Source organism: Urocampus carinirostris, chromosome 19 (genome assembly GCF_059441175.1).
Source record: "Urocampus carinirostris isolate Australia breed hairy pipefish chromosome 19, RoL_Ucar_1.0, whole genome shotgun sequence".
Lineage (NCBI taxonomy): Eukaryota > Metazoa > Chordata > Actinopteri > Syngnathiformes > Syngnathidae > Urocampus > Urocampus carinirostris.
In genome coordinates, this window is record NC_142367.1 from 11,288,278 (window position 1) to 11,316,076 (window position 27,799).

The 27,799-nt window shown below is 39.6% G+C and overlaps 4 protein-coding genes across 10 annotated transcripts; all 4 read right to left on the reverse strand.

Moving 5' to 3' along the window:
• Window positions 1-938: 938 nt before the first annotated feature.
• Window positions 939-4,033, reverse strand: LOC148347304 (uncharacterized). Of its 2 annotated transcripts, XM_088323352.1 has the most exons (3): window positions 3,260-4,033; window positions 1,634-2,670; window positions 939-1,549 (listed from the first exon to the last, which is right to left on the reverse strand). In XM_088323352.1, exons 1-2 carry the CDS (start codon window positions 3,354-3,356, stop codon window positions 1,640-1,642), a joined length of 1,128 nt encoding a protein of 375 aa, XP_088179478.1. In that variant the 5' UTR covers window positions 3,357-4,033; the 3' UTR covers window positions 939-1,549; window positions 1,634-1,639. The 2 variants fall into 2 exon arrangements, with proteins under 2 accessions (XP_088179478.1, XP_088179477.1); XM_088323351.1 differs by having other exon boundaries at window positions 939-2,670.
• Window positions 4,034-8,260: 4,227 nt separating this feature from the next.
• LOC148347305 (uncharacterized) lies at window positions 8,261-17,363 on the reverse strand. 6 transcript variants are annotated; one of them, XM_088323335.1, is made up of 3 exons: window positions 17,082-17,363; window positions 13,028-13,453; window positions 8,261-9,577 (listed from the first exon to the last, which is right to left on the reverse strand). In XM_088323335.1, the coding sequence occupies exons 1-3, from the start codon at window positions 17,200-17,202 to the stop codon at window positions 9,159-9,161; spliced, it is 966 nt and encodes a 321-aa protein (XP_088179461.1). In that variant the 5' UTR covers window positions 17,203-17,363; the 3' UTR covers window positions 8,261-9,158. The 6 variants fall into 6 exon arrangements, with proteins under 6 accessions (XP_088179461.1, XP_088179460.1, XP_088179459.1 ...); XM_088323334.1 differs by having other exon boundaries at window positions 12,587-13,453; XM_088323333.1 differs by having other exon boundaries at window positions 12,503-13,453.
• A 756-nt stretch (window positions 17,364-18,119) lies between these two features.
• LOC148347306 (uncharacterized) lies at window positions 18,120-21,782 on the reverse strand. The gene is made up of 2 exons (XM_088323347.1): window positions 21,384-21,782; window positions 18,120-19,615 (listed from the first exon to the last, which is right to left on the reverse strand). Exons 1-2 carry the CDS (start codon window positions 21,481-21,483, stop codon window positions 18,489-18,491), a joined length of 1,227 nt encoding a protein of 408 aa, XP_088179473.1. The 5' UTR covers window positions 21,484-21,782; the 3' UTR covers window positions 18,120-18,488.
• A 2,275-nt stretch (window positions 21,783-24,057) lies between these two features.
• On the reverse strand, window positions 24,058-27,586 carry LOC148347307 (uncharacterized). Its single transcript, XM_088323345.1, has 2 exons — window positions 27,161-27,586; window positions 24,058-25,929 (listed from the first exon to the last, which is right to left on the reverse strand). The coding sequence occupies exons 1-2, from the start codon at window positions 27,189-27,191 to the stop codon at window positions 24,641-24,643; spliced, it is 1,320 nt and encodes a 439-aa protein (XP_088179471.1). The 5' UTR covers window positions 27,192-27,586; the 3' UTR covers window positions 24,058-24,640.
• Between the last annotated feature and the right edge of the window lie 213 nt (window positions 27,587-27,799).

A 27,799-nucleotide genomic window follows, 5' to 3' on the forward strand; every position in this document is an offset into this window, starting at 1 on the left:
TACATTAAAAAAAGGATGATGTTGGTTAAAATTCAGAGTAAAGAAAAACATGTTGAATTCATTGTAAACGTTAAAAATCCACTATACGATCTCTTGTTAAAAGTATCTTGTTAAAATGCAAAGATTTATAAATGTATTGTGATATTCTAAAATGTATTTTCTGTAAAGTGAAAAGACAGCTCTTTGATATGCTTTGTTGTCAGTTTAACCAGAGTACTACAAAGAGATCAAAGAGATCAGACCCAGCAGAAAAAGCTAATGTTGTGACTCATCCATTTGCAGAAACTGTAATAATAAAAACCTCATCATCCAGTCCAGCGTGAATGTGGATCTTTGGTGGGACACGTACACCGCGGTTACACTTAGGAATTTTGGTTTTGAATAATTTAATACCTTTGTTTTAAATGGCACAATCCGTTCCTTGGATGAATTTGAGAACGGGACATTTATTCTTGATTTGGGTTGCAGCTTGTCATTAGGGTGGAATGGTGGGTCCTCAAGTCATACTAGTTGAAAACCAGTGCTTTAAAGTATCTGATTTTTTTTTTTTTAACATTGCATCATTACAAAAAATTTAGCATTACACAGTCAAACACTAAAGAGTTAACACGGGAAGAAATACAGAGGAAAACAATTAAAATAAATAATAAATTATATCAAGTAAAAACAAATTAATATCTGAGTACTTATTTTGCTCTATCTATCTTGTGTGGAAGAATACACACAATATACAAATAAGGTGTAGTTTTCATACCAAAAAACATTTTCAACGACATAAGCGAAAAACGTCAAGCAATATTTTATCTTTTTTCAATAGACAAAAAAAAAACCTACCCATTTGAGCATTCGCACAAATTTAAGTGAATCATGTCGGCATGCACGTTGTACTCCGTAGGATCTGATCCCTTTTAAAGAAAACGATTTAAATAAAGCAAGTCTTTAGACAAGAGGAAAACATTATTTTATTAACATAACACAAGCTTGTTTCTGCGATAAAAATTGCTTTACCAAGTGGGGTAAAATTATTACTATTACCAATTATGTGAATAGAGTGGAAAAATACAGCATTTCATATGATTGACAGTTTTTCAATATATTTGCAGGTCTTGAAGTCAATAACAATTGTTCTTGTTGCAAATTCAATATTTTTCAATTTATCAAGTACACATCAATGAATCTTTGACACCCTTCCTTGGCAAAACGGCAAATATAAAAAGGACGACCTGATTTAACTTCTAATTTTTAAGCTCATCTGGGATTTGAGGACCTATCCCGTAAGAGCTTTGCAATATCATCAAACGACTGATTTTGATGTTAACATCACATTTGTGTATTTAGGCACAAAGACAATGAGAAAACATTTCGTCACAGAGCAAGAAAAGGGTTTCTCTTTAGTAAGGATTCTTGTGTGTACTTTTAAGACAACTTTTGGATAGAAACTTTGGTCACATAATGAGAAGGAAAAAGGTTTTTCACTAGTGTGGATTTGAGTGTTTCTAATTAATTATTTCTGCCCTGAGAAACTTTAGCCACAAGACGAGCAGGAAAAGGTTTCTTAACAGTGTGGATTTGTGTGTTTCTAATCAAACATTTCTGCCCTGAGAAACTTTAGTCACGAGATTAGCAGGAAAATGGTTTCTTACCAGTGTAGTGTTCCACTGTGTATTTTCAAATCTCTCTTCCGAGTGAATCTTTGGCCACAAAGTGTGCAGCAAAAGGGTTTCTCACCAGTGTGTATTCTTGTATGTATTTTCAAGTATCCTTTCTGGGAGAATTGTTTGCTGCAAACTGCGCAGGAAAAAGGTTTCTCCCCAGTGTGGGTTAGTGTGTGCCTTTTTAAGTGTTCCTTTTGAGAAAACATTTTACTACAAACTGAGCAGGAAAATAATTTCTCACCTGTATGGATTTTTGAGTGTTTTTTTAATCCTCCCTTATCAAAGAATCTTTGGCCACAAACCGAGCAGGAAAAGGGTTTCTCACCAGTGTGTATTTTAATGTGTGCTTTCAAGTGTTCCTTTTGAGAGAGACTCTGACCGCAAAGTGAGCAGGAAAAAGGTTTCGCACCAGTGTGGGTTTGTTTGTGTCTTTTTAAGTGTTCTTTCTGAGAGAATGTTTTGCTACAAACTGAGCAGGAAAAGGGTTTCTCACCAGTGTGGATTCTTGTGTGCGTTTTTAAATTGCTCTTACTCGCAAAAGTTTTCCCACAATCAGAACATTTCCAGGTTTTGTTGTAGATGTGAGATGTCTTATCACCTACAGTTTCATCATTGTTGCCGTCAGTGCATGGTGACATGCTGTCATCATCTGATATCGGAGCTAAGAGGCCGTCGACTTGTGATCCTCCGCAGTGGTCTCCATCATTTCCTATTAGGAGTTGACAATTGTTGCGACTGGCAAGCTCCGCCCCACTGCTCAGCCCACTTTGATCTTCGTCTGATAAAATGACAACATTGAATGGAAAATCGCAAACATCCTCCTCGATTTTCATGAGGGGAAATCCTTCTTTCTCCTTTTTAATGCAAAAATCATCTGGCTCCTCCTCTTTCTTCATGTCACAAGGCTCCTGCTCTGCTTCCTCTGTAACATGAGTAATCTCTTTATCTTCCTTTTCATCTTTAATGTGACAGCACTCTGGCTTCTCTTCTTTGGGACAAACAGCTTCAGTATTTACTGCAAAACATAAAAAGACAAAAAGAGTTCTTTCTTGTTTTGATATTGTAACCCGGACAAGCTTCCAAGTAGGAGAGGATGAATAAAATGACGCTTTCGGCTTTTTCGTTGCTATGGTGACTTGATATATCAACAATTTAGTTTCCTATTTCAGAGCAGATTGAGTCAGTGTAAAAATGCTTAGCACCCTGAAGCTTAAAACCTAATTAGCTGAAAAATAACATTAAAACCAAAGCTTACGATATTTTATTTTTTATGCACGCCTTGAAAGCTCCACATTTTACTAATTGTAATTTTTAAAATGATCAAATTTGTCCATATTAAAAAAAAAAATCGTCAGCCCGTTTAAATCAGGTGGTCAACCCGGTCCTCGAGGGCATTATGTCCTGCATGTTTTTGGAGTTATCGGTTCTTCCCCTCAAGTGATACCGATCAACAGGTCGTTTGCAAGCTGGCAGAAGCTTCTTGACGATCCTGGTCATTTGAATCACCTAATTTGGAGGAGAGAAACTCCAAAATCATGTAGGACACTCTGCCCCGATCGGGTTTGCACACCCCTTGTTTAAATAAAGTCAAAAAGTGGGCCAACCTTCTTTGCGAAGACAACCTCGTCGGCGTTGTTGCTCGTCGTGGTTTGTTGTTATGCAATGCTCGTCCTGGTAGTCCAAACTATTTTTGAAGGACATTTTCCACGTCGATCAACACTTAAAAGTTGATTTCTGTTGAGGAATGTGTCGAACTGTGTCACCCTGTTAGCGGCTAACAAGTTAAGCTAGGCTAAGCAAAACTAAGCCGAGGAGCTTCGACGTATACTATGACGACTTAGCTCAGCAAGCATACAACAAAAACATATATTCCAATCCCCTGAAATAGATATTTTTGATGTCTGGTGTTAAGGTTCTGCGCGGTGGCTAAAATAAAATAAAATATTCGGTGAATTGGGTCAGGACACTCCGTCCCAGCTTGGTTTTCTGTGTTGCGCATGCGCAAGGCATACAAACGCGATCAAGTTGAAAACAAATTTACTACACACTGCCCCGGTTGCGTATTCTAAAAATGTTAAAAGTCGTATGCATTTCACAAAATTACAAAAACAGAACTTTAAAAAGTAGTTACCAGCTTGTCAAGCAATTACAGCGCTTGGTTCTGGTGGGATTACAGGAGCCCTTTCTATTTAAAAAGAAATCTGGCAGGAAATACGGTCATTTATGCACCAGGTATTTTCAGAAATATTTAAAACTTTTACTCTTCCCCCCTACAATGATACATGGGGTTATTCTATAAATTCCCAATCAACAGTCTATCCCTCAAATTGTCATCCTTCTGAGCTCTAAACTCGCAGTGCTCCGCCAGCTCTTAGAATTGTCTCATGAAAGCCTCCACTCTTTCACCAAGATATAGTGCTCTTGCGTGAAACTCCGCCTGCCACAAAATGACGTTGCATTTGGGAATAAAATGTGTCAAATTTAGCTAGCACTGGATCATATTTATCAGCATCTGCTATGTCTTAGAATGTGAATGATTGGAATATGTGCTTGCCTCAGCTCCCATTGAGTATATTGAGCTGCTGAGCTATATTTCCTCTATGCACTCAGCTTTGTTGCAATCCTGTACCGGGAAAAACCTTTGCTTCCAAGGTTGCTGGTCTGGTGAAGTAGAAACTTTGCCATGGCGATGCACTTGACTCTTCAAAAAAGATCCAGAATAACCTATCGTCTCGCTTCCAACCAACAGGTATGGCAATTTCTGACACCATGTGATCAATTCGTAAATACTGGAAAAGTTTTGAAGGTATGGATAAACACACTTGACGAACTTTTTGTGATTGCAATTCTGTGTGTTTACTCCGATTTACCACACTCAACGTACACGTCCGGTGCGCGGATGCGCAGATCAAACAAGCACAATAAAACATCACTTTCCATGACATACAGTATACCAAAATATAAACAGCTGTGTGTCCCACCTCAAGGTACAGCTCCAAGCCTTAAGATCAATTTTGGTATACTACAAGACTACCCCAAATCACCAAACATATTTATTAGTTGCAGAGACGCTGGCCATCTACATTAAAAAACTTAATACTTAAAGCACAGATAATAAGAACCCGATTGGCTGATGACACAACTCTTTACCTGAGGGATGGCCATCAAGTCAAAATTCCCATATGAAAAAATATAAAAAATATCTTTGGTGTCCAGTCTAATATTGAATTTAAAAACATGTAAACTTAAAAAAAAACCTCAAGCAATATATTGCAACATTTTATCTCTATTTAACTGACCAAAAATACTAGTTATTTGAGCATTCAAGAAAACTTTTTCCTGCGTGTAATTGTACACATGCGCGTTGTAGAGATCTGAGCCCTGTAGTGTTCCGCAGGGTTCAGTGCTTGGCCCCCTTCTTTTCAGCATTTACATGCTTCCATTAGGTGATATTATTCTCAAGTATAATATCAGTTTCCATTGCTACGCAGATGACACTCAACTATATCTCCCGATGGAGGAATCTGCCACACTAAAATGTGGAAATTTGGAGGCCTGCCTTACTGAGATAAGAGTGGATGTCACTCAATTTCTTGCGTCTTAACTCTGAAAAGACCGAAATGTTAGTTATTGGTCCATCTAAATGCCGCGACTTATTCTCTAAAACTGCTGTGAACATTGACAAATGTCACATCACACAGAGTGACTCACTTAAAAATTTAGGTGTCACATTTGACCCCTGTCCTTTAAAACACATGTGAAGAAATTGACTAGAACCGCTTTCTTCCATCTTTGTAACATTGCTAAAATTCGTCCTATACTGTCTCAGTCTGATGCGGAGATTATAATTCACGTGTTTGTTACCTCCCGTCTTGATTACTGTAATGCACTACTCTCCGGTCTTCCGTTGACCAGACTCAAGAGTCTTCAGCTGGTACAAAATGCCGCAGCGAGGCTTTTAACTAGGACAAAAAAGTCCGATCACATCACCCCAATTTTGGCTAACCTGCATTGGCTCCCTGTTAGCCCAAGATGTGATTTCAAAGTTCTCTTATTATTATACAAAATCATACATGGACTTTCCCCCTCATATCTTTCAGATCTGATTTCCCCCTATGTCCCGGCCCGAAGCCTTCGTTCTGAAAGCGCCGGTCTTCTGGTGATCCCAAGAGCCAAGAAGTGTTCCGCAGGTTCGAGAGCGTTCTCCATCCGGGCTCCGGTGTTGTGGAATGCTCTTCCCCCTGAGATCCGATCTGCAACCTCAGTGGAAATGTTTAAATCTAAGCTTAAAACTCACTTCTACTCTATAGCATATGAATAACCTAAACTGCTTATGTGTAATAACCTGTGAAGCCCTTTGAGACTCTTTGTGATTAAGGGCTATACAAACAAAAATGACTTGACTTGACTAGACTCGGTAGGATGTGTTCCCATTTTTTAAATACTTAAACAAAGCAAGCCCACAGACAAAAGAAGCAAACTTTTTATTTACATTCATTAATACCTTGGCCAACTTACACAAGTTTGTTTCTGTAATTAATATTGCTTTACCAAGTGTCGTAAAATAATTGATATTAATACTCATATGGATAATGTGAGAAATAAAGCATTTCATATATGATCAACATCTCATCTCATCTCATTAGCTGCATCGCTTATCCTCAGTAGGGTCGCGGAGGTGCTGGAGCCCATCCCAGCAATCATCGGGCAGTGGGCAGGGGACATCCTGAACTGGTTGCCAGCCAATCGCAGGGCACACGGGGACAGACAACTCACTCGCTCATTCACACCTAGGGACAATTTGGACCGGCCAATTCACCTGAAATGCATATTTTTGGAGAGTGGGAGGAAACTTACACAAGCACGGGGAGAACATACAAACTCCCCACAGGAAGTCTGGAGCTGGATTTGAACCCACGCAGGAGGTTCCCATGACATGAACTGTGCCGCCGTGCTGCCCATATGATCAACATAGTTTTTCAATATATTTGGAGGTTTTGAAGTCAATAACAACAGTTTGTGTAGCAACATCAATATTTATGGATCAAATACGCAGACCATTTGACAAGAACACATCAATGAAAGTTCCACTTCCCCGACAAGATGGCAAACCTGAAACACAGCCTGGCGAAATTTCTATTTTTTAGGCTCATGATGTAGGATTCGTGGACACATCTTATAAGAACTTTGCATTCTCATTAAGCATCTGTATGTGATCTTAACCAGCACATTTGTGTATTTTGGCACGACGACACTGAAAAAACATTTTGCCACAAATAGAACAAGAAAAAGGTTTCTCACCAGTGTGGTTTCTTGTGTGTGTTTTTAAGACAACACTTTGAGAGACTCTTTGGCCACAAAATAAGCAGGAAAATGGCTTCTCACCTGTGTGGATTATTGTGTGTCTTCTTAGAACTCCCTTCTGAGAGAATCTACGGTCACAAACTAAGCAGGAAAATGGTTTCTCACCAGCGTGGCTGTGTGTGTGAATGTTTAAGTGCTGCTTACGGGAGATCCATCCATCCATTATCTGCATCTCTTATCCTCAGTAGGGTCACGGGGTGCTGGAGCCAATCCCAGCTATCTTCGGACAATGGGTAGGGGATACTCTGAACTAGTTGCCAGCCAATTGCAAGGCACACGGAGACATACAACTCACTCGTTCATTCACACCTAGGGATAATTTGGGTCAGCCAATTAACCTGAGATGCACATTTTTGGACTGTTGGAGTAAACTGGAGTCCCCGGAGAAAACCCACGCAGGCACGGGGAGAACATGCAAACTATACACAGGAAGGCTGGTTTAGCGGTTTTGGACCTATGACCTCACAACTGTGCCGCGGACATGCTAACCACTCTGCTGCCGTGCCGCCCATATTATATTATACTATAAGGTGGCACAGCAGCTGAATGGTTAGCGGGTTGAAATACAGCTACCATCCTTCCTGCGCAGTTTGCAGGTTCTCCCCGTGCTTGCATGGGTTTCCTATGGCACTCAAGTTTCTTCCCACATTCAAAAAAAGAATGCATGTCAGGTTAATTGGCTGGTCCAAATTGTCCCTAGGGGAGAATGAGCGGGTGAGTTGTCTGACTCTGTGCCCTGCGACTGGCTGGCAACCAGTTCAGGGTGTCCCCTGCCCACTGCCTAAAAATAGTTGGGATGGGTTCCAGCACCTCCGCAACCCTAGCGAGGACAAGCGGTGCAGATAATGGATGGCTAGTATATTATATTGCATTAATTATATTATATATGATTTACTTTTCACTATCAGGATTCTGGAAAGGAAGATTAATTCATAATAACATAAGGAGGGTAACAGACATATTGGGAAGTTATTGAAGATCATGGCTATCTTCTATTCTCTGACTTTTACAAAGCTTTTGATTCAGTGGAGCATGGTTATATCCTATCTGAGCTCGATCAATTTGGCTTTGATGTATAGTTCAAGAAAATGATTGCAGGTTTTATACCAAAATAGCGGTGTGTACTTACATTTCAAGGTACAACTCCAAACTTTAAGAGCAATGTCTGGATATAACAACGATGCCTAATATCACCCTTCTTATTTATACAATCCCCAGCAATGGAATCATCAGTCTCGGACAAGTACTCACTCCAACATTTTATTCTGTAGAACAAACTCAGATAAAAAGTATGGAAAAATAATACAGTTTTTCAAAAGTGAAACTCCTTGGCATTCAGAAATGAATAAACAAAATATTGAGGTGGTCAGTAAATGCTTCTTTTATAGACCAAGCATGGGAAAAAATATGGGATCACTCCATTCTGAGCAAAAAAATATGAAATCATGAAAAACAGACAAAGAAATTACAATCAAAACATATCACTAGTATTTAGTTGCATCACCTTCGGCTTTTATGACAGCTTGCAGTCTCTGAGGCATGGACTTGAGTGGCAAACAGTGTTCGTCATCAATCTGGTGCCAACTCTCTTTGGCAGTTGCTAAATCATCTTTGCAGGCGCGAACCTTGCTGTGGACATTTTTTTTCAATTTTCAACACAGATTTTCAATTGGGTTGAGATCTGGGCTATTTGCAGGCCATGGCATTGACTGGATGTGTCTTTCCCCAAGGAATGCTTTCACAGTTTTTGCTCTGTGGCATGATGCATTGTCATTTTGGAAAACGAGTTCATCATCCTTAAACATTTTTTCAATTGACGGAATAAGAAAGCTTTCCAAAACGTAAACGTCAACTTGCGCATTTATTGCAGATTTGACCACAGCCATCTCCCCAGAGCCTTTGCCTGACATGCAGCCCCTTGTCATTAAGGACTGTGGAAATTTGGAATTTTTTTCTTTAGGCAGTCCTCTTTGTAAATCTCTCATGAACGGCACCAAACAAAAGTTCCATCACCTTGTCCAATGCAGATTCGTAACTCATCACTGAAGATAACCTTCATCCAGTCATCCACAGTCCATGATTGCCTCTCTTTATCCCATTGCAGTCTTGTTCTTTTGTGTTTAAGACTCAACGATGGTTTCATTTTAGCATATATGAAAATCCCATTTCCTTTAGGCGATTTTTCATAGTTCTGTCACATACATTGACTCCAACTTCCTCCCATTTCCTCTTCATTTGTCTTACTGTGCTTTTTCTGTTTTCAAGACATATAGCCTGCAGTTGTTTGTCTTGACGCGTACATGTCTTCCTTGGCCTACCACTACGCTTGACTTTAACAACCTTCCCATGCTGTTTGTACTTGGTCCAAATCTTCGATACAGCTGACTGTGAGCATCCCACTTCTTTGGCAACCATACGAGTAGAGTTACCTTTTTCAAGAAGTTTGACGATCCTGTCTTTGGTCTCAAGAGACATCTCTCTTGTGGGAGCTTTGATTCTTGCCAATCCACTTAGTCCAGGAGCCCTCCAAGGTGTGATAACTGCACAGTTTTTAACTGCTAAAAAAGAAAAGAAAAAAAAGACAACATTGAAAAAAGAAACAAAAGAAGGAAACAATAAAATAAGAAGCGGAAAGAGGAGATTAAAAACAATAAGAAAATTAAAAATCTAGGGGAAAAAAATCAGAAAGGAAAAAGCAGGGAAAAGGACAAAAAGGAGGAAAAGACAAGAAATAAAAAAATAAAATTGAAGAAAATAAAGAGAAAAAAATAAAGGGAGATATAATTAACAAAAGAAGGAAAGAAGTGGGAAAAGAAGTAAAAATCTTGGGAAAGGAAAAAAGAAACATAAAAACAGCAGGAAAATGAAGAAAAAAAACAAGAAGAAAAACGAAAACGGACAGGCTTTTAGGGGTCCTTTGATCAGTAGATTACCAATAATAATGTAATGTTTTACACAAAATGAATTTATATCTCTTTTTAATCTATAATTTCACTAAATTATAATAGCAATAACTCATTTAAACGTTGAACCTTTCTGTACTGAGCAACTAGCAATCCCTGCGTGACACAACAAAATGTCAATTTCAAATATTGACTTTTCATTGCAACAAATATACTATGAAATACAAGAACAAACCACAGTAAACTTTTTTGTTCCTCCCCAAAAAAGTAAATCGTGGAACACATCTCTGAAAAAAAATACAAATCTAATGTTTTTTTAAAATAAAATACAAAACTATTTTAACCTTTTATATATATTTAACAAATGTAAAAGTCAGCAACAGAGAATCAGAGGAAAATAATGCTTATTGAACAATCATGAGGAAAAAAAGGATATTGACTGTCTATTGTTTTAAAGAATGAATCCTGATGTACAATGTTGTGTAGGTGCTGTTGGTTATGTTTAATGTGCGTTCGTGGTGGGATTATTATAGTTGTGCTCCCCCGTGCATTTAATATGCCCCCCGGGTCTCGTGCCTGGTGAAGCCATTGCACTACAGGATTCTTTTTTAACCTTTAGCTGTAAAGCAGTACCACCACCAAAATTGTTTTTTTCATACATTACTGTGAAATAACTCAAACTTGTTCCTGATACTATAATTGATCCTTGTTTGACATTATCAATGGGATGTCATAGATGACGCGATTGTACTCTGAATTGTAGATGGTGTCAATAGAGTAAATGAGTCATTGTGAAGCTTTATTCTACCGTTTCTAGTCATCCGTCTATTTTCTGTGCCGCTTATCCACAGTAGGGTCATGGGGGTGCTGGAGCCCATACCAATTATTTTTGAGCAGTAGACAGGGGACACCCTGAACTGGTTGCTAGCTAGTCGCTGGGCACACAGAGACAGACAATGCACTAGCTAATTCACACGTAGAAACAATTTGGACTTTTTGATTTTTTGGAATGTGGGAGGAAACCGAGTGCCCAGAGGAAACTAACGCAAACATGTGGAGAACAGGAAAACTCCGCACTGGGATGCTGCGGTAGCTAGAATCGAACCCTGGACATTTGTACCGTGGGGCTACAAGCTAACCACCCATCCGCCATGCCCCCCGGGATCCAGCCAACAAACGTTAAATAACACAACCTGTTGTAATTACTATTTTAAATAAAAAATTGCAACTAATAATAACTACAAAAGAAAGCTAATGCCACCTTTTTATTCAATTCCATTCACAGAAAATGACCATATGAGCATTTGAGTCCTAATATCATGTTAAACACTCAATGACAAGATGCTTCAATCAAAACTGAAAATGATACATGAAAAGGGACAATAAATCAAATAAATCGCAAAAAAACCCGCTGCTCAGACCAACTTTAAAATAACAGACATCTTCATTCACTTGATTAACCCTCACGTAGGGAGGGTCCTCTGGGCACTTCTACCAGTACAAACTTAATTCCTTGATCACATTTATATACTAAAAAAGAGAGTTAACCAACCACAAATAATTATTTACATTGAGTCTGAGGTAACAGTGACTTATCAATGACAGCTGTACACATTGATTACACGCTGTTGGCCGCAAGATGCATTTGAATGCACTTGGACATTTCATCTTTCTTGGGGTTTAGGTTGGTGTTTGGACTCTACTTGAAGCAGGCCTTTATTACTTTCACCATTTTCATGGTACAACAAATAGAAAGAAAAAACCCCAGCAGGGACAAGCATGACCTCAGTCTCCATCACCCCGCTCACCTACTGATCCTCTTAATGTGTTCCACCCCAACTGCTTTGCTAAAGGTAAGATAAAAGCATATAGGTGCACTTGAAAATAAAGTGGAAGGGCTCTTTGAACCCAGTTGATAAATTGTTAACGCATACCCGATGGAGAAATTATTTAGCTTTCAACTTTTTTTTGAAGAAACCTCGACAGCGCACTCCACCATCAGGCTCATGCTATATTTGGTTTTCGTGGATGCAACTCACAAGAGATCTGCAAAATTATCAGGTGACTGATTGCGATTTTCACCAGCACATTCGTGTTTTTTGGTCTGATGATACTGAGAGAACATTTCGCCGCAAACCGAACAAGAAAAAGGTTTCTCGCCAGTGTGGATTCTTGTGTGCAATCGTAAGTCACTGTTGGTAAAGAACCTTTTGCTGCAAACTGAACAGGAAAAGGGTTTCTCACCAGTGTGGATTCTTGTGTGTGTTTTCAGGTGTTCTTTCCGCGAGAAACTATGGCCACAAACTGAGCAGGAAAAGGGTTTCTCACCAGTGTGGGTTTGTGTGTGTCTTTTTAAGTGACCCTTCCAAAAAAATCTCTGTCCGCAAACAGAGCAGGAAAAGGGCTGCTCACCAGTGTGGATTTTAGCGTGGATTTTTAAGGGACCCTTCCACGAGAATCTTTGGCCACAAACTGAGCAGGGAAAGGGTTTCTCACCTGTATGAATTTTTGAGTGTCTTTTTAATCTTCCCTTATCAATGAATCTTTTCCCACAAATGGAACAGGAAAAGGATTTCTCACCAGCGTGAATTAGTTCGTGGGTTCTTAGATTTCCCATGCAGGAGAATGTTTTGGAACAGACTGTGCAGGAAAAGGGTTTCTCACCAGTATGGATTCTTGTATGTTTTTTCAAGTTTCCCTTCTGAGAGAAACTTTGACCACAAACTGAGCAGGAAAAGGGTTTTGTACCCGTGTGAATTCTTGTGTGTGTATGTAATCGTCCTTTATCAGAGAATCCTTTGCCACAAATTGAACAGGTAAAGCGTTTTTCACCAGTGTGGATTCTTGTGTGTGTTTTCAAGTTTTCCTTCTGAGAGAAGATCTGCCCGCAAACCGGGCAAGAAAAAGGTTTCTCTCCTGTGTGGATTTTGGAGTGTTTTTGTAATCTTCTCTCATCACAGAATCTTTTGCCACAAACTGAGCAGGAAAAGGGTTTTTCACCGGTGTGGATTCTTATGTGCATTTTCAAATTCCTTTTACTCGCCAACATTTTACCACAATGAGAACATTTCCAGCCTCTCTTGTCAACCTGAGATGTTCCATCACCTTCAGGGTCATCAGCGTTGCCATCATTGTGAGACGTACAGGGTGACATGCTGTCATCATCTGATATCGGAGCCAAGAGGCCGTCCACTTGTGATCCTCCGTAGTGGTCCCCATCATTTCCTGTTAAGAGTTGACGATTGTTGCTGAAGGGAAGCTCTGCCCCTCTGCTCAACTCACTTTGATCTTTATCCGTCATAATGACAACATCGAATGGCAATTCGCAGATATCCGGCTCCTCTTTTTTAACAAAAGGAGGATCTTCACTTTCCTCTTTCATGCAAGGATGATGAAGCTCCTCTTTGGGATTGTGAGGAGACTCCTGCTTGGCTTCCTCTTGAATATCGGTGATCTCTTTATCCTCTTCTTCGTCTTTAATGTGAGGGAACTCTGGCTTCTCTTCCTCGGATGAGACAGCTTCAGTGTAGCCTGCAATACACAAAAAGACAAATACATGTTTGGATATTTCTTGATATGGTCAGGGATCCATACTACAGAGGACCAAGAGTGCCATAATTCCTGGAATAAAACAAACATTCAATAATAAAAACAGAATTAAAACAAACATTTAATTGAGAAAAACATCATTTTAATATAGAAAACCTTTAGCAAAATAATTCAATCAACATTTTAACAGATTGTATTTTCACATAATTACCATGGTTCTATTAAAAGTAAATTAATTTTGTAACAAAGTACATTTTTATTTCAAAACGTCATTTTGCCCATTGCCCAATTGTATTTCTGACTGCTGTTTTGCCGAATGACAACTTTCCGAATGACTTGTGGACAATCAAACCACGAGAGTGGCATGTTTGACTGGGGGACCTTTTTTTTACTGTCCTAGAATAAAGTGAAATTGTACCTCCACTACACTAGGGGGCCGTGGCGGTCTCATTAGCAGAGTGTTTTGTTTACATTTAGCACGTGCGCCCTGATCATAGCGCAGAGTATGAGGATAGTATGTGGACACAAAGTGTGGCAGGCCATCACTGTAACCCAATTAAACAAAATTGAACAAGATGAAGAGACAGGGATAAAGAGGAAAACGAAGGTTTCCTGAAAGCTAAGACGAGGGGGTTTGTCAAAACGTTTGTAAAGCGTGGCTTCAACAGCGACCACAAAGGAGGAGGACGAGGAGAGAATGGTGTGCTTACTATGTTAAATATGTTGGCAGTGGACAGCTTGAAGCCGAATAAATTGAGGTGTCACTTAAATGTAATCCGACATTCTAAAACATGCAAAATGGTTGGAGAGAGTACATGGTCTGGCGTAAAATCTCTCTCTCCCTATATATATATATATATATATATATATATATATATATAATAGGGCTGCTCGAGTTACCGAAATCTAATAGGCACTGCGATGTGACATAGTGCGATTGTCCAATCGTCTAACACCGCCTTTTTTTCCAAGGATTTATAGACAGCAAACCTTAACTTAGCTCCCTAGAAGAGGGCACTGTTTACCTAAATTTCACCTCTTAATATTTCTGTAAAATCTACAGAAAATCTCAATTCAAGACGTAACCTAAGTCAATTAAATACTGTTGCTGAACCATTTGGAGAGTATGGACAGTTTTGGTCTCTTTTGAAAGGCAACATTCTGACGTTTAAATATGATTCCATTGGTTGTTATACTTCAAAATATTTAAAAATAAAAAAGTTGTAATACCGTCATAATCCCCATAAAGCATGTGTATGACAAAATGCCTTTCGTATTTTTATTTTTTCCCTCAATAATTATTTACCCCACTGTACTGGTAGGTCATGCACCCGAGGGTTAAGTACTCACAAAAAAAACCCTAAAATCAGCACAGAAAATGCACTTTCCTCTAAGAAATCGAAAATCGCATCGAAATTGTAATTAATGGTCTGAAAAATTGACAATCTGTAAATTCAAATTATTTTCTGAGATAATGAAATTTGAAAACAGCCTGTCTCGTCTTTGACTTCCTGTGACGTCCTCGAAGAAATACCAGCACCCTAGAAAGCCAGAGGCTATATTGTTTTAGATGTCAATTAGTAGAAGAGCTTATGAGTGTTTTAAGCCAAGTTCTAGTAGTTTTGTAGAGAATGCTTAAGCGTTTTGATCAATGGATCAAAGCAGCGCATAAGGGATTTAATCACGTTCTCTGATGAAGTACTGACATATAATATATTGGCTGTTACTTTCCCCATTTCACGCTTGAGTTCTGGTTTGTTATGATTTTGTTTCCATCCAATATTAACCCCAAACTTACTGGCTGTTACTTTCCCCATTTCACGCTTGAGTTCTGATTTGTTATGATTTTGTTTCCATCCAATATTAACCCCAAACTTACATCCTTTGCCTAATATTGTCAACAATCCTCCTCGATTTTGTAACCAGCGAGGGTTGTTGGTATCTTAGAATTGAGCACTGAGAGTTTTCTGTGTCCTGCTTCTCAAAGCTGTGTATGCAAAATATGCTCATCTCATCAGCCGTACCGCTTATCCTCATCAGGGTCGCGGGGGAGCTGGAGCCCATCCCAGCCATCTCCAGGCAGTGGGCAGGGGACACCCTGAACTGGTTGCCAGCCAATCGCAGGGCACACAGGGACAGACAACTCATTCGCTCATTCACACCAAGGGACAATTTGGACCGGCCAATTCACCTGAAATGCATGTTTTTGGAATGTGGGAGGAAACCGGAGTGCCCGGAGGAAACCCACGCAAGCACGGGGAGAACATACAAACTCCGCACAGGAAGTCTGGAGCTGGATTTGAACCCACGACAGGTTCCCATGACATGAACTGTGCCGCACAAGCGCTAACCACTGCGCCGCCGTGCTGCCCTAATATGCTCATTGTAGTTATTATTCCAGATATAAGCTTTGATTTAAAAAAAAACAGGACACATTATTTTATGTGTTTTGTTTAGCAGTTTGCAATTTTTTTTTTATTTATTTGCTGCCCATTTTAATGCATAATTATTTATTGGTTTTATGTTAGTGTTTATGTCTGTATCATTCCATTTGACATGGTCAGTCAAAAATGTTCATAGTTTATGGGTTTTGTAATGTCAGATGAACTTAAAATATTACAGCTATATTTCTGGGTAAGTTGGTCCATATTAGAGGGAGGATCTTACGCCAGAGCCCGACCCAAACGGAAATTTGCGTTGGTTTTTTTGTGTGGAGGATTTGCGTGGTGGATTCTGTCCCCCTTTTGGACAACGCATCCCGCATCCGACGCTTGGCTAGGCTGGGTTGCGTTAAGGGGGGATGGAATCCATTGCACAAATCTTAAACTAATAACAATTAAGAGTGGATCATTTAAAAAAAATTCTGCAAGAGAAAAACCCTCCTCACATATAAACATGAAAATTGTGCCTGCCTCGGGCTCGGTCCCTCAAATCAAGGTAATTTGTCCAGCTCGTCCTGGTTCAGGCTTCAGTACCCTGGATTTTTTTAGGCTCGACCTCACCTCTAGTCCCTATTTATTTACTTTTATTCTTTTATGGGTTAACATACCTGTCAACCCGTATGTTTTTGCCATACAAAGTACGTTTAATATGCATTTTAAGACGTGTACGACGTACAAGAAAATCTGTACGGAAAAACGCAAATTTGTCAATTATTGGTACCATCCGGTATACACAAACTATCACGAAACGGCAAATCAATCAAGACAAACGAGTTTGCCGCGGTAGCCTCTATCTAAGTATCGCTTTTTTTTCGTTGCAAACAAAGCGAGCGGTTTGATGCTACTTTGCGCATGCGTCTGCCGCCTGGGGATTTCCCATCATGCATCATTCTGAGAAAAAAAAATATGGTGTATTATTTCGTATTTTGTACAGGAAAATACGACAGTTTGTACGGGCATGGAGCCGTGGAGGTTGACAGGTATGTATTCTTATATGCGTTAATAATGTTAATATGAGTTTTGCAGAGGTGTACTTACAACACATTTATAGACAAATTATACTATTTGGTGTCACAGGACGGTGCAATGGGTTTTCTTCTTCCTAGCAGGGAAATCACTGAAAACAATCGAGAAGCACTGGTTTAAATAAACTCAAAAAACAATCCAACCTTCTCTGCGAAGACAATAACGTGGCTGTATCCTGCAAAATGCGGCCTGGCATCGGCGTTGTTGCTCGTTTTCCTCTTTCGCTGCACAAAGTTCGTCTTCAGCACCGATTCTTGAAGACATTTTCACACGTTACCCAACAATTTAGCTTGATCTCTGCTGAAGAATGTGTCGATCTGTGTCACTCAGTTAGCGGCTAGCAAGCTAAGCTACAGTAAAGCTAAACTGGGCCGAGGAGCTTCGACGCGTGCAAATATATTTTAGCAGGAAAGGCATTGAAAAAAATGTATTCTAGGACGCTGAAATGAATTTTGACGTCTTGCCTTGAGTTTGTAGCACGGTGGCTATAAATTTAAAAACACTCGGTGAATCGGGTCACTACACTCCAGTACATCTATTCTCTGAGTGGTGCGCATGCGCATAAATTACCGGGTTGTTAAATGTACAGGTTTACGTTCTCTAAAACAAAAAAGGAAATCAACTTTGTAATTTTCTAAAAATTATCTGTAATACATTAAAAAAGTCTGCGACTCTTTTAAGAAGAGCATAAGCGGTGCAGCTAATAAGATGAGATAATACAAAGTAGAGCCACCGAGCGCGTGCGCAGAATTGACCAGTTGCGACGTAGGTTTCCTCAGTGCTTCTCAAATATCCGACAAATGTTAAATAATTATAATAATCCAAAGCTGACGAAGATACACTGCAAGGAAGACAAATTTTTTCAAAATAAACGTTGTGTTTCTAACCAACCAAATTCGGTCGTCTTGTGTCTACATACCTGAGAAGTTGATTACTTATTTCCCTGCATCTTGTAGAAATCTACTTTTTTTCAAACCGAAAAATATTTTCAACGAAACAAAAAAAACCTCAAGCAATATGTTGCAACAATTGACTAAAATATACTAGTAATTTAAGCATTCTCACAAATTTAGTTAATTATGTCCTCATGCCGAGCTTCCAGCGTCATTGTAAGAATGCACATTGTGGCTCTCGGTAGGATTTGCTGCATTTTAAATATTTAAACAAACAAGTCTGCAGACGAAAGACACAAACTTTTTTCTTACATACATTAATACCATCACCAAGAAACCTAAGCTTGTTTGTGCAATAAATATTGCTATACCAAGTGTGGTAATTTTTTTATTACAAATTATGTGAATAATGTGAGAAATACAGCATTTCATATATGATCAACAAAGATTCTCGATATATTAGCAAGTGTTGAAGTCAATAGCAAATGTCCGGTTTGCAACATAAATATTTCAATATTACTAACTAGTGTGCAGACCAGTTGACAAGAATACATCAGTGCAAGTTGACTTCCCCAACAAAATAGCCAAATTAAAAGGCAGCCTAACGTACATTCTTATTTTAAAGCTCTTGCAACATCTGTGATTCCTGGACGCAACTCATAAAAGCTCCGCAAAATCATCAACAGACTGATTTTCACCAGCACATTTGTGTATTTTGGCACGACGACACTGAGAAAACATTTCGCCACAAACAGAGCAGGAAAAAGGTTTCTCACCAGTGTGAATTCGTGTGTGTGCTTTTAAGACAACTTTTTGAGAGAATCTTTGGCCACAAAATGAGCAGGAAAATGGTTTCTCACCTGTGTGGATTCTTGTGTGTCTTTTTAAGACTCCCTTCTGAGAGAACCTTCGATCACAGACTAAGCAGGGAAATGGTTTCTCACCTGCATGGCTGTACGAGTGTATGCTTAAGTGTTGCTTACGAGAGAATTTTTGACCACAAACTGAGCAAGAAAAGGGTTTCTCCCCTGAATGGATTTTGGAGTGTTTTCTCAATCTTCCCTTATCAGAGAATCTTTGGCCACAAACCGAGCAGGAAAAGGGTTTCTCACCGGTGTGGATTATTATGTGTGCTTTCAAATTTCCCTTTTGAGAGAATCTCTGACTGCAAACTGAGCAGGAAAAAGGTTTTACTCCAGTGTGGGTTTGTGAGTGTCTTCTTAAGTGTTCCTTCTGAGAGAACCTTTTGCTACAAACTGAGCAGGAAAAGGGTTTGTCACCAGTGTGGATTCTTGTGTGAGTTCTTAAATTTCTCTCACTCGCCAAAGTTTTTCCACAATCAGAACATTTCCAGCTTTTGTTGTCCATGTGAGATGTCCCATCACCAATAGACTCATCATCGTGGCCGTCGTTATGAGATGTACATAGCGACATTCTGTCATGATCAACTTGTGACCCTCTTTGGTGGTCTACATCATCTTCTGTTAAGAGTTGACAGTTGATGTTGCTGGGATGCTCTGCCCCTCTGCTCAGCTCACTTTTAACTTCATCTGTCAAAATGACAACATTAAATGGCAACTCGCATTTATCCTCCACTTTTTTCATGAAGGGAAGGCCTTCTTTCTCCTCTTTAATGCAAATTTGATCTAACACTTCCTCTTTCTCAATAGAAGACTTTTGTTCTGCTTCATCTTTACAATAGGTGATCTCTTCATATTTCTCTTCGTCTTTAATAGGGCTGCGCTCTGGCTTCTCTTCCTCAGGACAAACAGCTTCAGTGATGTCTGCAAAACACAAAGAAATAACAGAGTTAACCATCTTCTTGATATTGTGTTCTAGGAGCCGTACAGGCCTCCCGGTTGGAGAGGATAAATAATAGAATAGAATTTACTTTTATTGTCATTCTTTGTAACCATGCACACAGAACGAAATGTCGATACACCTGACCGTACAGTTAAACTGTAGCGAGCCGATGCAGCCGCAGCCAAACAGGGCGCCGCCATTTTAGACCCAACTGCTGTGTTGGGAGTCATTAGGTGACCAAACCCCCCAATGCCGAGCGCCAAGCAGGGAGGCAATGAGTACCAATGTTGCAAGTCTTAGGTATAGCTCGGCCGAGGCTTGAACCAGCCTCCCAGTCTCGGAGCGGGCGCCCTACCATCTAGGCTACCGAGCTGGTAATATAACGCTTTTGTCTTCCTTGTTGCTATGGTGAACGGATGGATCAACAATTCCGGCTTTCCTATCTCAGAGCAGTGTCAGTTTGAATTTGCTTAATCTGCTTTGAAAACAAAAACATTGGAAAAACGTAATTTGCTGAAAAATCATGTTAACACACACTAGACTAACATTTAAAATATTAATTTACACAAACATGCATTTGAAGCTCTACCTTTGACAAGTTGTGATTTTTGACATGATCGGGTTTTAAAATGACTGTCAGCGTCTGTTTAAATCAGAGGCGGGCAACGTGTTCCCTGAGGGCCGCATGTCATGCATGATTTTGGAAGTTTCTCTTCTCCAATTCAGGTTTTGTTGTTCAGCTTTTGTGCTCGAAGAAGACGCTCAAGACAAGGGGTCGGGCACTCGTAGAAGTATCACATTGTCACAATGTCTCGCTGGACCCAAAGGAACAAGCTAGTGACGTAATTCTCGAAGCAGACGCACGCAGATACTGAGTGCTCGCGCAACAAGGGACTCGATACGGTGTTCCGATCCTGTGTCTCGTTCAGAGGAAAATAAATCTCGTGCCTGCGGATGTGAAGCACTGTGACATCACACATGTATCGGTCATGACTGTAAAATGTGGGATCACTTTGACCTGATTGCACCAAAAAGGGTCAAGAGTCACATCTGTTCAAGAGTTGACATTTACTTAATCCTGCTGAAATGATTTTGTTTTTCAATGAAAATATGTGAAACACTCTCAATTCCATCCCAGTGTCACTAGCATTCTATATACCTATTATCATGGACAGAAGGATTTCTGTATTTCATTAAATGGAACACAACAACTATTTAATTCATTTGATGCATCTGCGGATCGGACCAAATCTATGGTAGGCCAGGAGTCAAACAAACTACTGCCTGTAATTCAGGCATGCTATGTAATTACCATACCAGCCACAAGTTTGGTTACCCTGATGACACTTTTGTGTATTGGTGAAATGTAAATTATATACGGTTGGTCGGATCTCTATTTCCTGTGGTGTGTCTTGAGCAAGTACATCCTGGTGGTGCCTGAATTGTGTCAAATGCCTCAAAGCACTGAAACCATTTCAACACATTTGCTTCAATGGTACAGGAAACATTGGAAAAGCAGCATCTTGACTCACCACACTAGTTCGTGCCAAATGCTTCATAACACTGAACCATTTTGACACATTGCTTCCTATTGGTTCACCTATTCAAAAAGCTTCAGTTTCTCCACCACTGATTAGAGGAGTTTGTGGAGGATTCTAGTGATTTGAATCAAAATTATGCAGGATACGAGGCCCTAGAGGACATGATTTGGCCACTTGTGGTTCAAACGAAGCCAAAAATTGAGCCAACCTTCTCTGCGAGGACAAAAACTTCGTCGCCATCGTTGCTCGTTGTGGTTTGTCGATCCGCAAAGTTCGTCCTCGTAGTCCACAATAATACCTAAAGACATTTTCCACGCAGATCGACACTTTAACTCGATCACTGCAGAGGGAGGTGTCGGTCTGTGTCACTCTGTTAGCGGTTAGCAAGCTAAGCCAGGCTAAGCTAAACTAAGCCGAGGAGATTCAACATATACTCTGACGACTTAGCGCATCAATCATACGCTTTCGACCAATATTTTACTCCCTTGAAATGAATTTCAACGTCTGGCGTTGAGTTTCTGGCACCATGACTTCAAATCGAAAACCATTTGGTGGATCGAATAGTACCCTCTGTTTCAGCTAAGCTATCAGTGTGGCGCATGCGCAAATGTGATCAGGTTGAATAGAAAATTTACGACAGACATGCCCCGTTTACGTATTCTAAAATGTGGCAAGTCAGATTATTTACTTATCATGTTTTTATATTTGAAGCATATTTTAAACACAATATGCCTTATTCTAAGGAGAAAAAATAACACACCTAATTTAGGCATTTTTGCAAACTTAGTGAATCAGTCGTCACACCAAGGGGGTGATAGCGCGCCTGCGCTAATTTGACTTGCCAGAACCTTTAATTTTTCTGAACAAAGCAGATAACAACAAAGAAGAAACATAGTTTTATTTACATGCATCCTTACAATACACCACACGCTTGTTTATTCAAAAAGGTTGCTTTAATGAGTAGTAAATTTACGTTCTATTTCAATAATGTGAAAAAAATACAGCATTTCATATACGAGCAGGTTTTCTAGCCAGTTGCATCAGCTATTGCTGCAATATCAATATCTGTCAATCAAATATGCATACACTATAAAAAATAATAGGAATAAATCGGCAAAAAAACTTTCTCCTCTTCCCTACTGAAATCAAAGTTTTTTCACAAGCTATCCAATCAACCATGCGCTCACTTCATATGGACAGTCCTAAGGTAAACAATATTGAACGTCACCATAACCTGAGATGATTTGATTCCACAATGTGGCAGCCCTCGCTAGTGAAAATATATTTCAGTTCTACATGTGGGAAGAGATTATTTAATTAATAGCATTATGGCTTATTATGACACAAAATTGAGCAGAGAAATGTTTAGAGAAGTGGTATTTGTTGTTTTAAAGGGGATCCAGCCCTGTTTCTGAGAAGATTTAATGGTATCCCGAAATCCTAAAACATTCAAAAAGTTAGGAAATAGTAAAAGTTTTTTCCATGAATATGTATATTTCATCAGTATATTCCAATTATATTCCAAGATAAGGCATTTTGAAGAAAGGCTGTCTCCTCTTACACTTCCTGAGATTAGCGATTAACGAGAGGCCAAGACCAACCAAGGGACACCGGTGCTGATGCCAAGCTACCTAGCCAAACAACACACCCTGTGAAGCCAATGAGTGCCAACCGGGACCAGACAAAACAGGGAGTGTCAGCAGCCCCGATGCTAACAAGGAGCTGGACGGACAAGATTATATTGACTGGGACACACATGGCAAAACACAAAGGAAAAGCCACAATAGCCTACCAAAGAGGAGACACTGTAATGGCAGCAGGTAAACTTACCCGACGCAGCTTTTGAAAGCCGAAGCACATAACATCAAAAGAAACCCTAGCGACAGGGTAAGTAAAGTTCCAATTCCTCCAAGTAGAAATGAGCTGTATGCAATCTCTGTTCACTACAATCGACGTTAGTTTCGGAGTTGCCTCATATATTGCGTTAATGGGATTTACCATTTTGAAAGTGTTGTGTTCTCTGAAGAAAATAGTCGGATTGGTCAACTATGAGACTAAACTTTGAGTCCCCGGGCGCATGGAATAGTTTCCAACATATTTGCATTTAATTTGTCTTTCTTTACAGCAGCGCTGTGGTTAGCACAGTTCTGAGGTCATGAGATCAAACTTTCCTGTGTGTAGTTTGCATGTTCTCCCCGTGCTTGCGTGAGTTTCCTCCGGGCACTCCGGTTTCCCTCCATATTCCAAAAACATGCATGTCAGGTTAATTGGCCAGTCCAAATTGTCCCTAGATGTGAATGAGCGAGTGAATTGTCTGTCTCTGTGTGCCCTGCGACTGGCTGGCAACCAGTTCCGGGTGTCCCCTGCCCACTATCCAAAGATGGCTGGGATGGGCTCCAGCAACCCCGTGACCATACAGAGGATAAGCGGTGCAGATAATGGATGGATGACTTTTTTAACACTATCAAAACGCTGTCGTGGATGCTGAAATTCCACTCTGACCTTGAGATGGCTTCATGGAGTATAGGAGTCATTGTGATGCTTTATTCTGTTTTATTCTGGGCAGCAGTAGCTCAGGAGGTAGAGCGCTCGTCTTGGGATCAAGGGATCCCAGTTCGAATTACATGTCGAAGTGTCCTTGGGTAAGACACTGAACCCCTAATACCCCCAATAAGCAGGTTAGCGTCTTACATGGCTGCAATACAAGGCCGCTATTGGGAAATGTGAAGCACACTGTAAAGCGCTTTGGGAAGTCATTGACTTAAAAAGCGCTATATAAATGCAGATCATTTAATTTGCTATTTATGGCCAAAAATTAAAATTGTCTGAATAAAACAACTAACATTATTTATTTGCTTTCAACTAAATAAAACAAACACAAGAAAGGTATTGCAACATTTTAATTCAATTCCATTGACAGAAAATACAACATATGAGCATTTACGTCCTAAATTGATTTCAAACATTCGAGGACAAGATGCTATGATACAAAAAATACATTAAAATGTTGGGACATTAAATACAACACTCATGTACAAAAACACAATGCTCTCATCAACTGCAAATTAAAAGATGACATCTTCAATCATTTTGTCACTCATTTTTGAAATCCCCATATAGGGAATGTCTGGTGACCTCCAACAACACAACATAATTCCTTTATCACATTTAACTAATAACCAAGATATCTAACTGACCACAAATTAATTATTTATCACGAGTCTCAGGGACTAGCAACTTGACAATGACAAGTGTACACGGAGACAGCACTCTGAGAGCTGCAAGATGCATTTGAGTGAACGCAGACATATCTGAATCAAAGAGTCCATAAATACTCATTTCGTCCTGCGACGCAAAGGACAGTGCAAATAGCCTTCGATTACTTTAGAGCTCATGCAACATCAAGCAAGTTGGGTTGCAACAATCACAAAAACGGCTGTAAAATCGTCAGGGGAGAGATTATATTCATACATTAGCATTTGCACATTTGTGTTTCTTGGCACCATAAGATCGAGAGAAACTTTTACCACAAAAAGAGCAGGAAAAAGGTTTCTCTCCAGTGTGGGTTTGAGTGTGTCTTTTTAAAGTTGTCTGCTCAAAAAAACTTTGGCCGCAAAATGAACAGGAAAATCGTTTCTCGCCAGTGTGGGTTTTTGTGTGTGATCGTAAATTACTCTTGCAAGAGAAACTTTGGCCACAAACCGAGCATGAAAACGGTTTCTCGCCAGTGTGGGTTCTTGTGTGCTGTTTTAAGACTCCTTTCTCAGAGAATCTCTGACCACAAACTAAGCAGGAGAAGGGTTTCTCACCAGTGTGGATTTTTGTATGTTTCATTAAGTGTCCCTTGACAATAAAGGTTTTGCAGCAAACTGAGCAGGAAAAGGGTTTCTCACCATTGTGGGCTTTTGTGTGTGATTTAAGGTATCTTTGGGTTGAGAACCTTTTGCCACAAATAGAGCAGGGAAAAGGTTTCTCAGCAGCGTGGGTTTCTGCATGAATTTTTAAGTGTGCATTTAAGTGTTCCTTCCTAGAGAATGATTTGCCACAAACAGAGCAGGTAAAGGGTTTCTCACCAGTGTGGGTTCTCGTGTGTGTTTTTAAGATTCCATTCAAAGAAAATCTTTTACCGCAAATTGAACAGGAAAAGGGTTTCTCGCCTGTGTGGGATATTGTGTGTTTTTTTAAAGCGCTTTTCTGAGAGAATTTGTGGCCACAAATTGAGCAGGAGAAATCTGTCTCGCCGGTGTGCGTTACCATGTGTTGTTTCAAATTCCTCTTACTTGCCAAAATTCTTCCACATTCAGAACATTTCCAACTTTTGTTGTCAACTTGAGATGTCCCATCACTTACAGACTCATTTTGGTTTTCGTCGTTGTAGGATATGCGTGGTGACATGCTGTCATGTTCCGATAGCGGAGCTAAGAAGCCTTGTGATTCTCTCCAGCGGTATCCATCACTTTTTTCAGAAGTAATGTTACCTGCAAGCTCCGCCCCTTTGCTTATCTCACTTAGATCCTCATCCGTCAAAAGGACAACAGTGAATGGCAACTCACAGATATCCTCTTCTTCTTTGATAAGGAGAGACTCTTTTTTCCCTTCTTCCATGCAAGGACGATTTGGCTCCCGTTTTTTAACGTTAGGAGATTCTGGTTCTGCTTCCTCTTCAAAGTAGCTGATCTCATCAACCTCCTCTTCCTCTTTAATGTGAAGGCGCTCTGGCAGCTCTTCCTCGAGACAAACATCTTCAGTATTGTCTACAAGATGCAAGAAGACAAAGAATTTTGCTGGGTTTTGGGGCAACAATTACACTTAAAAAAACGGAGTAAGTCAAAAAATATGAAAAAATTTGTACTAAAGGTTAACCTTTTTATATTTTGAGATAACTGCTGTCGGAGTTCAATGCAAACTGCACTTAACATTGAATCATCAGGTAACTCAGGCTTTAAATATTGGCCGATTGACCAAGCACAATATTTTTTTCAACATTTCCCCCATTATTAGAATTATCTTTAATGTTACAACATAGCGAAATGTGTTTACAAGATTAGACATGGCACTCCATGATAAACATGTAATAAAGACTTAAAAGATATAAAAAAAGATAAAAAGAATGTCAGGATGAATACACAAAAATATTTACAAGGTAGTGCTTAAAGACCGGCCTAAGATGTGCACACTGAAATTAGTGCAATGACATTTAGAAGCATATTTCCCAAATCAGTTAATAAATAAGACATGAATACCCAAGTCTCTACACACAGGCGAGGTATATATATGTATGTATATATATATTTACATATTATTTTTAATTTTCCCCAGTATTGTGCGCTGGTTTAGGGTAGTGGTGGCCTCGGAGAAGATTAGACCGAAAATATATAATAATTTAAAAAGAAGTCTTTTTTTTCCTTTCTCCTTGTATGAATGTCATGTTGTAACATATCTCGTTTATAATTTGTTTTATAAAACCAATAAAAATAAGGCTAAAAAGGCTTTGATCTTGGACAATTCATCACATCCACTACACAGCATGATCTCCAGACAGAAGAGCAGCTTCAGCGACAAACTGCTCTCACAGTCTTGTACCACGGACAGACTGAGGAGATATTTTCTTACTCATGGCATGAGGCTCTTTAACTCCACCCGGCGGAGTAAAGGCCCACATTAAACCACAGCCCCCACATTGCATATTTCCGTATTTTTATTGCAGTGTGTATTCTGTGTAGCACTATCTAGATACTCTATATAACAGGCTACATTGGGTATTAACACGTCACATTGGCTTTTTGTGAATTGTATTCTTTTTGCTTTATTATTATTTTGTTCTTCAGCGCAGGATGCTGCTGGAAATGCGAATTTCCCTGCAGGGATGAATAAAGTATCTATCCATCTATTTTTTGAATGTTTTCCATATTTATTTGAAGTTTGGGAATTTTGTACATATCAGATGGGGTAAATAAAGAATCAAACCCAATAAAGTGACCGAACCTTTTCTGCGGAGTAAAATGCTTGGCTGCATTCTGTCAATGTTGGCCAGTAGTCTACGTTGTCACTCGGCGTCCTCTTTTGCTCCAAAGTTCGTCCTACACGGTGATTTCTGAAGATATATCCCCCCAGGTCGCTCACGAATCTTCAACTCGATCTTTTTTTAGGGATGTGTCGATTCATGTCTCTTTGTTGGTGGCTAGCAAGCTATGCTAGGTTAAGCTAGGCTAAACAAGTCCGAGGAGCTCCAACGTGTATTAAGACGTTTTAACTCAGAAAATATACAACTAAAAGTTATATTTCAGCCCGTTAAAATGATATTTAACGCGTCGCGATGATGTGTGTGCACAGTGGCTACAAATTTAAGGACATTAGTAGAATCGTGACGGTACTATCCTTTTGAGTTTTATGCTCGGTCGTGACCGTGCACGATCCTTGAGCGCATGCGCAGAAATAATACGTATGCAGTTTCAATCAGGTCGACGGCAAGGGCTTTAGTGATGTACGCATACTTGTCAACCTGTAAATTTTTGCCGTACAAAGTACGTTTATTATGCATTTTAAGACGTGTACGACGTACAAGAAAATCTGTACGGAAAAACGCAAATTTGTCAATTATGGGTACCATCCCGTAAACACCGA

Bases quoted from the DNA above. Each gene is read 5' to 3' on its own strand.
- LOC148347305 (XM_088323330.1), bottom strand. From the start codon at position 17,202: ATGTCTTCAAGAATCGGTGCTGAAGACGAACTTTGTGCAGCGAAAGAG. The intron at 13,454-17,081 runs GTTGGATTGTTT...TGTGTATTGCAG, and splicing joins TTATTGTCTTCGCAGAGAAG to GCTACACTGAAGCTGTCTCA.
- LOC148347307 (XM_088323345.1), bottom strand. From the start codon at position 27,191: ATGCAGCCAAGCATTTTACTCCGCAGAAAAG. The intron at 25,930-27,160 runs GTTCGGTCACTT...TGCATCTTGTAG, and splicing joins CATTTTACTCCGCAGAAAAG to ACAATACTGAAGATGTTTGT.
- LOC148347304 (XM_088323352.1), bottom strand. From the start codon at position 3,356: ATGTCCTTCAAAAATAGTTTGGACTACCAGGACGAGCATTGCATAACA. The intron at 2,671-3,259 runs GTTGGCCCACTT...TATGTTTTGCAG, and splicing joins AGGTTGTCTTCGCAAAGAAG to TAAATACTGAAGCTGTTTGT.
- LOC148347306 (XM_088323347.1), bottom strand. From the start codon at position 21,483: ATGTCTTTAGGTATTATTGTGGACTACGAGGACGAACTTTGCGGATCG. The intron at 19,616-21,383 runs GTTGGCTCAATT...TGTGTTTTGCAG, and splicing joins TTTTTGTCCTCGCAGAGAAG to ACATCACTGAAGCTGTTTGT.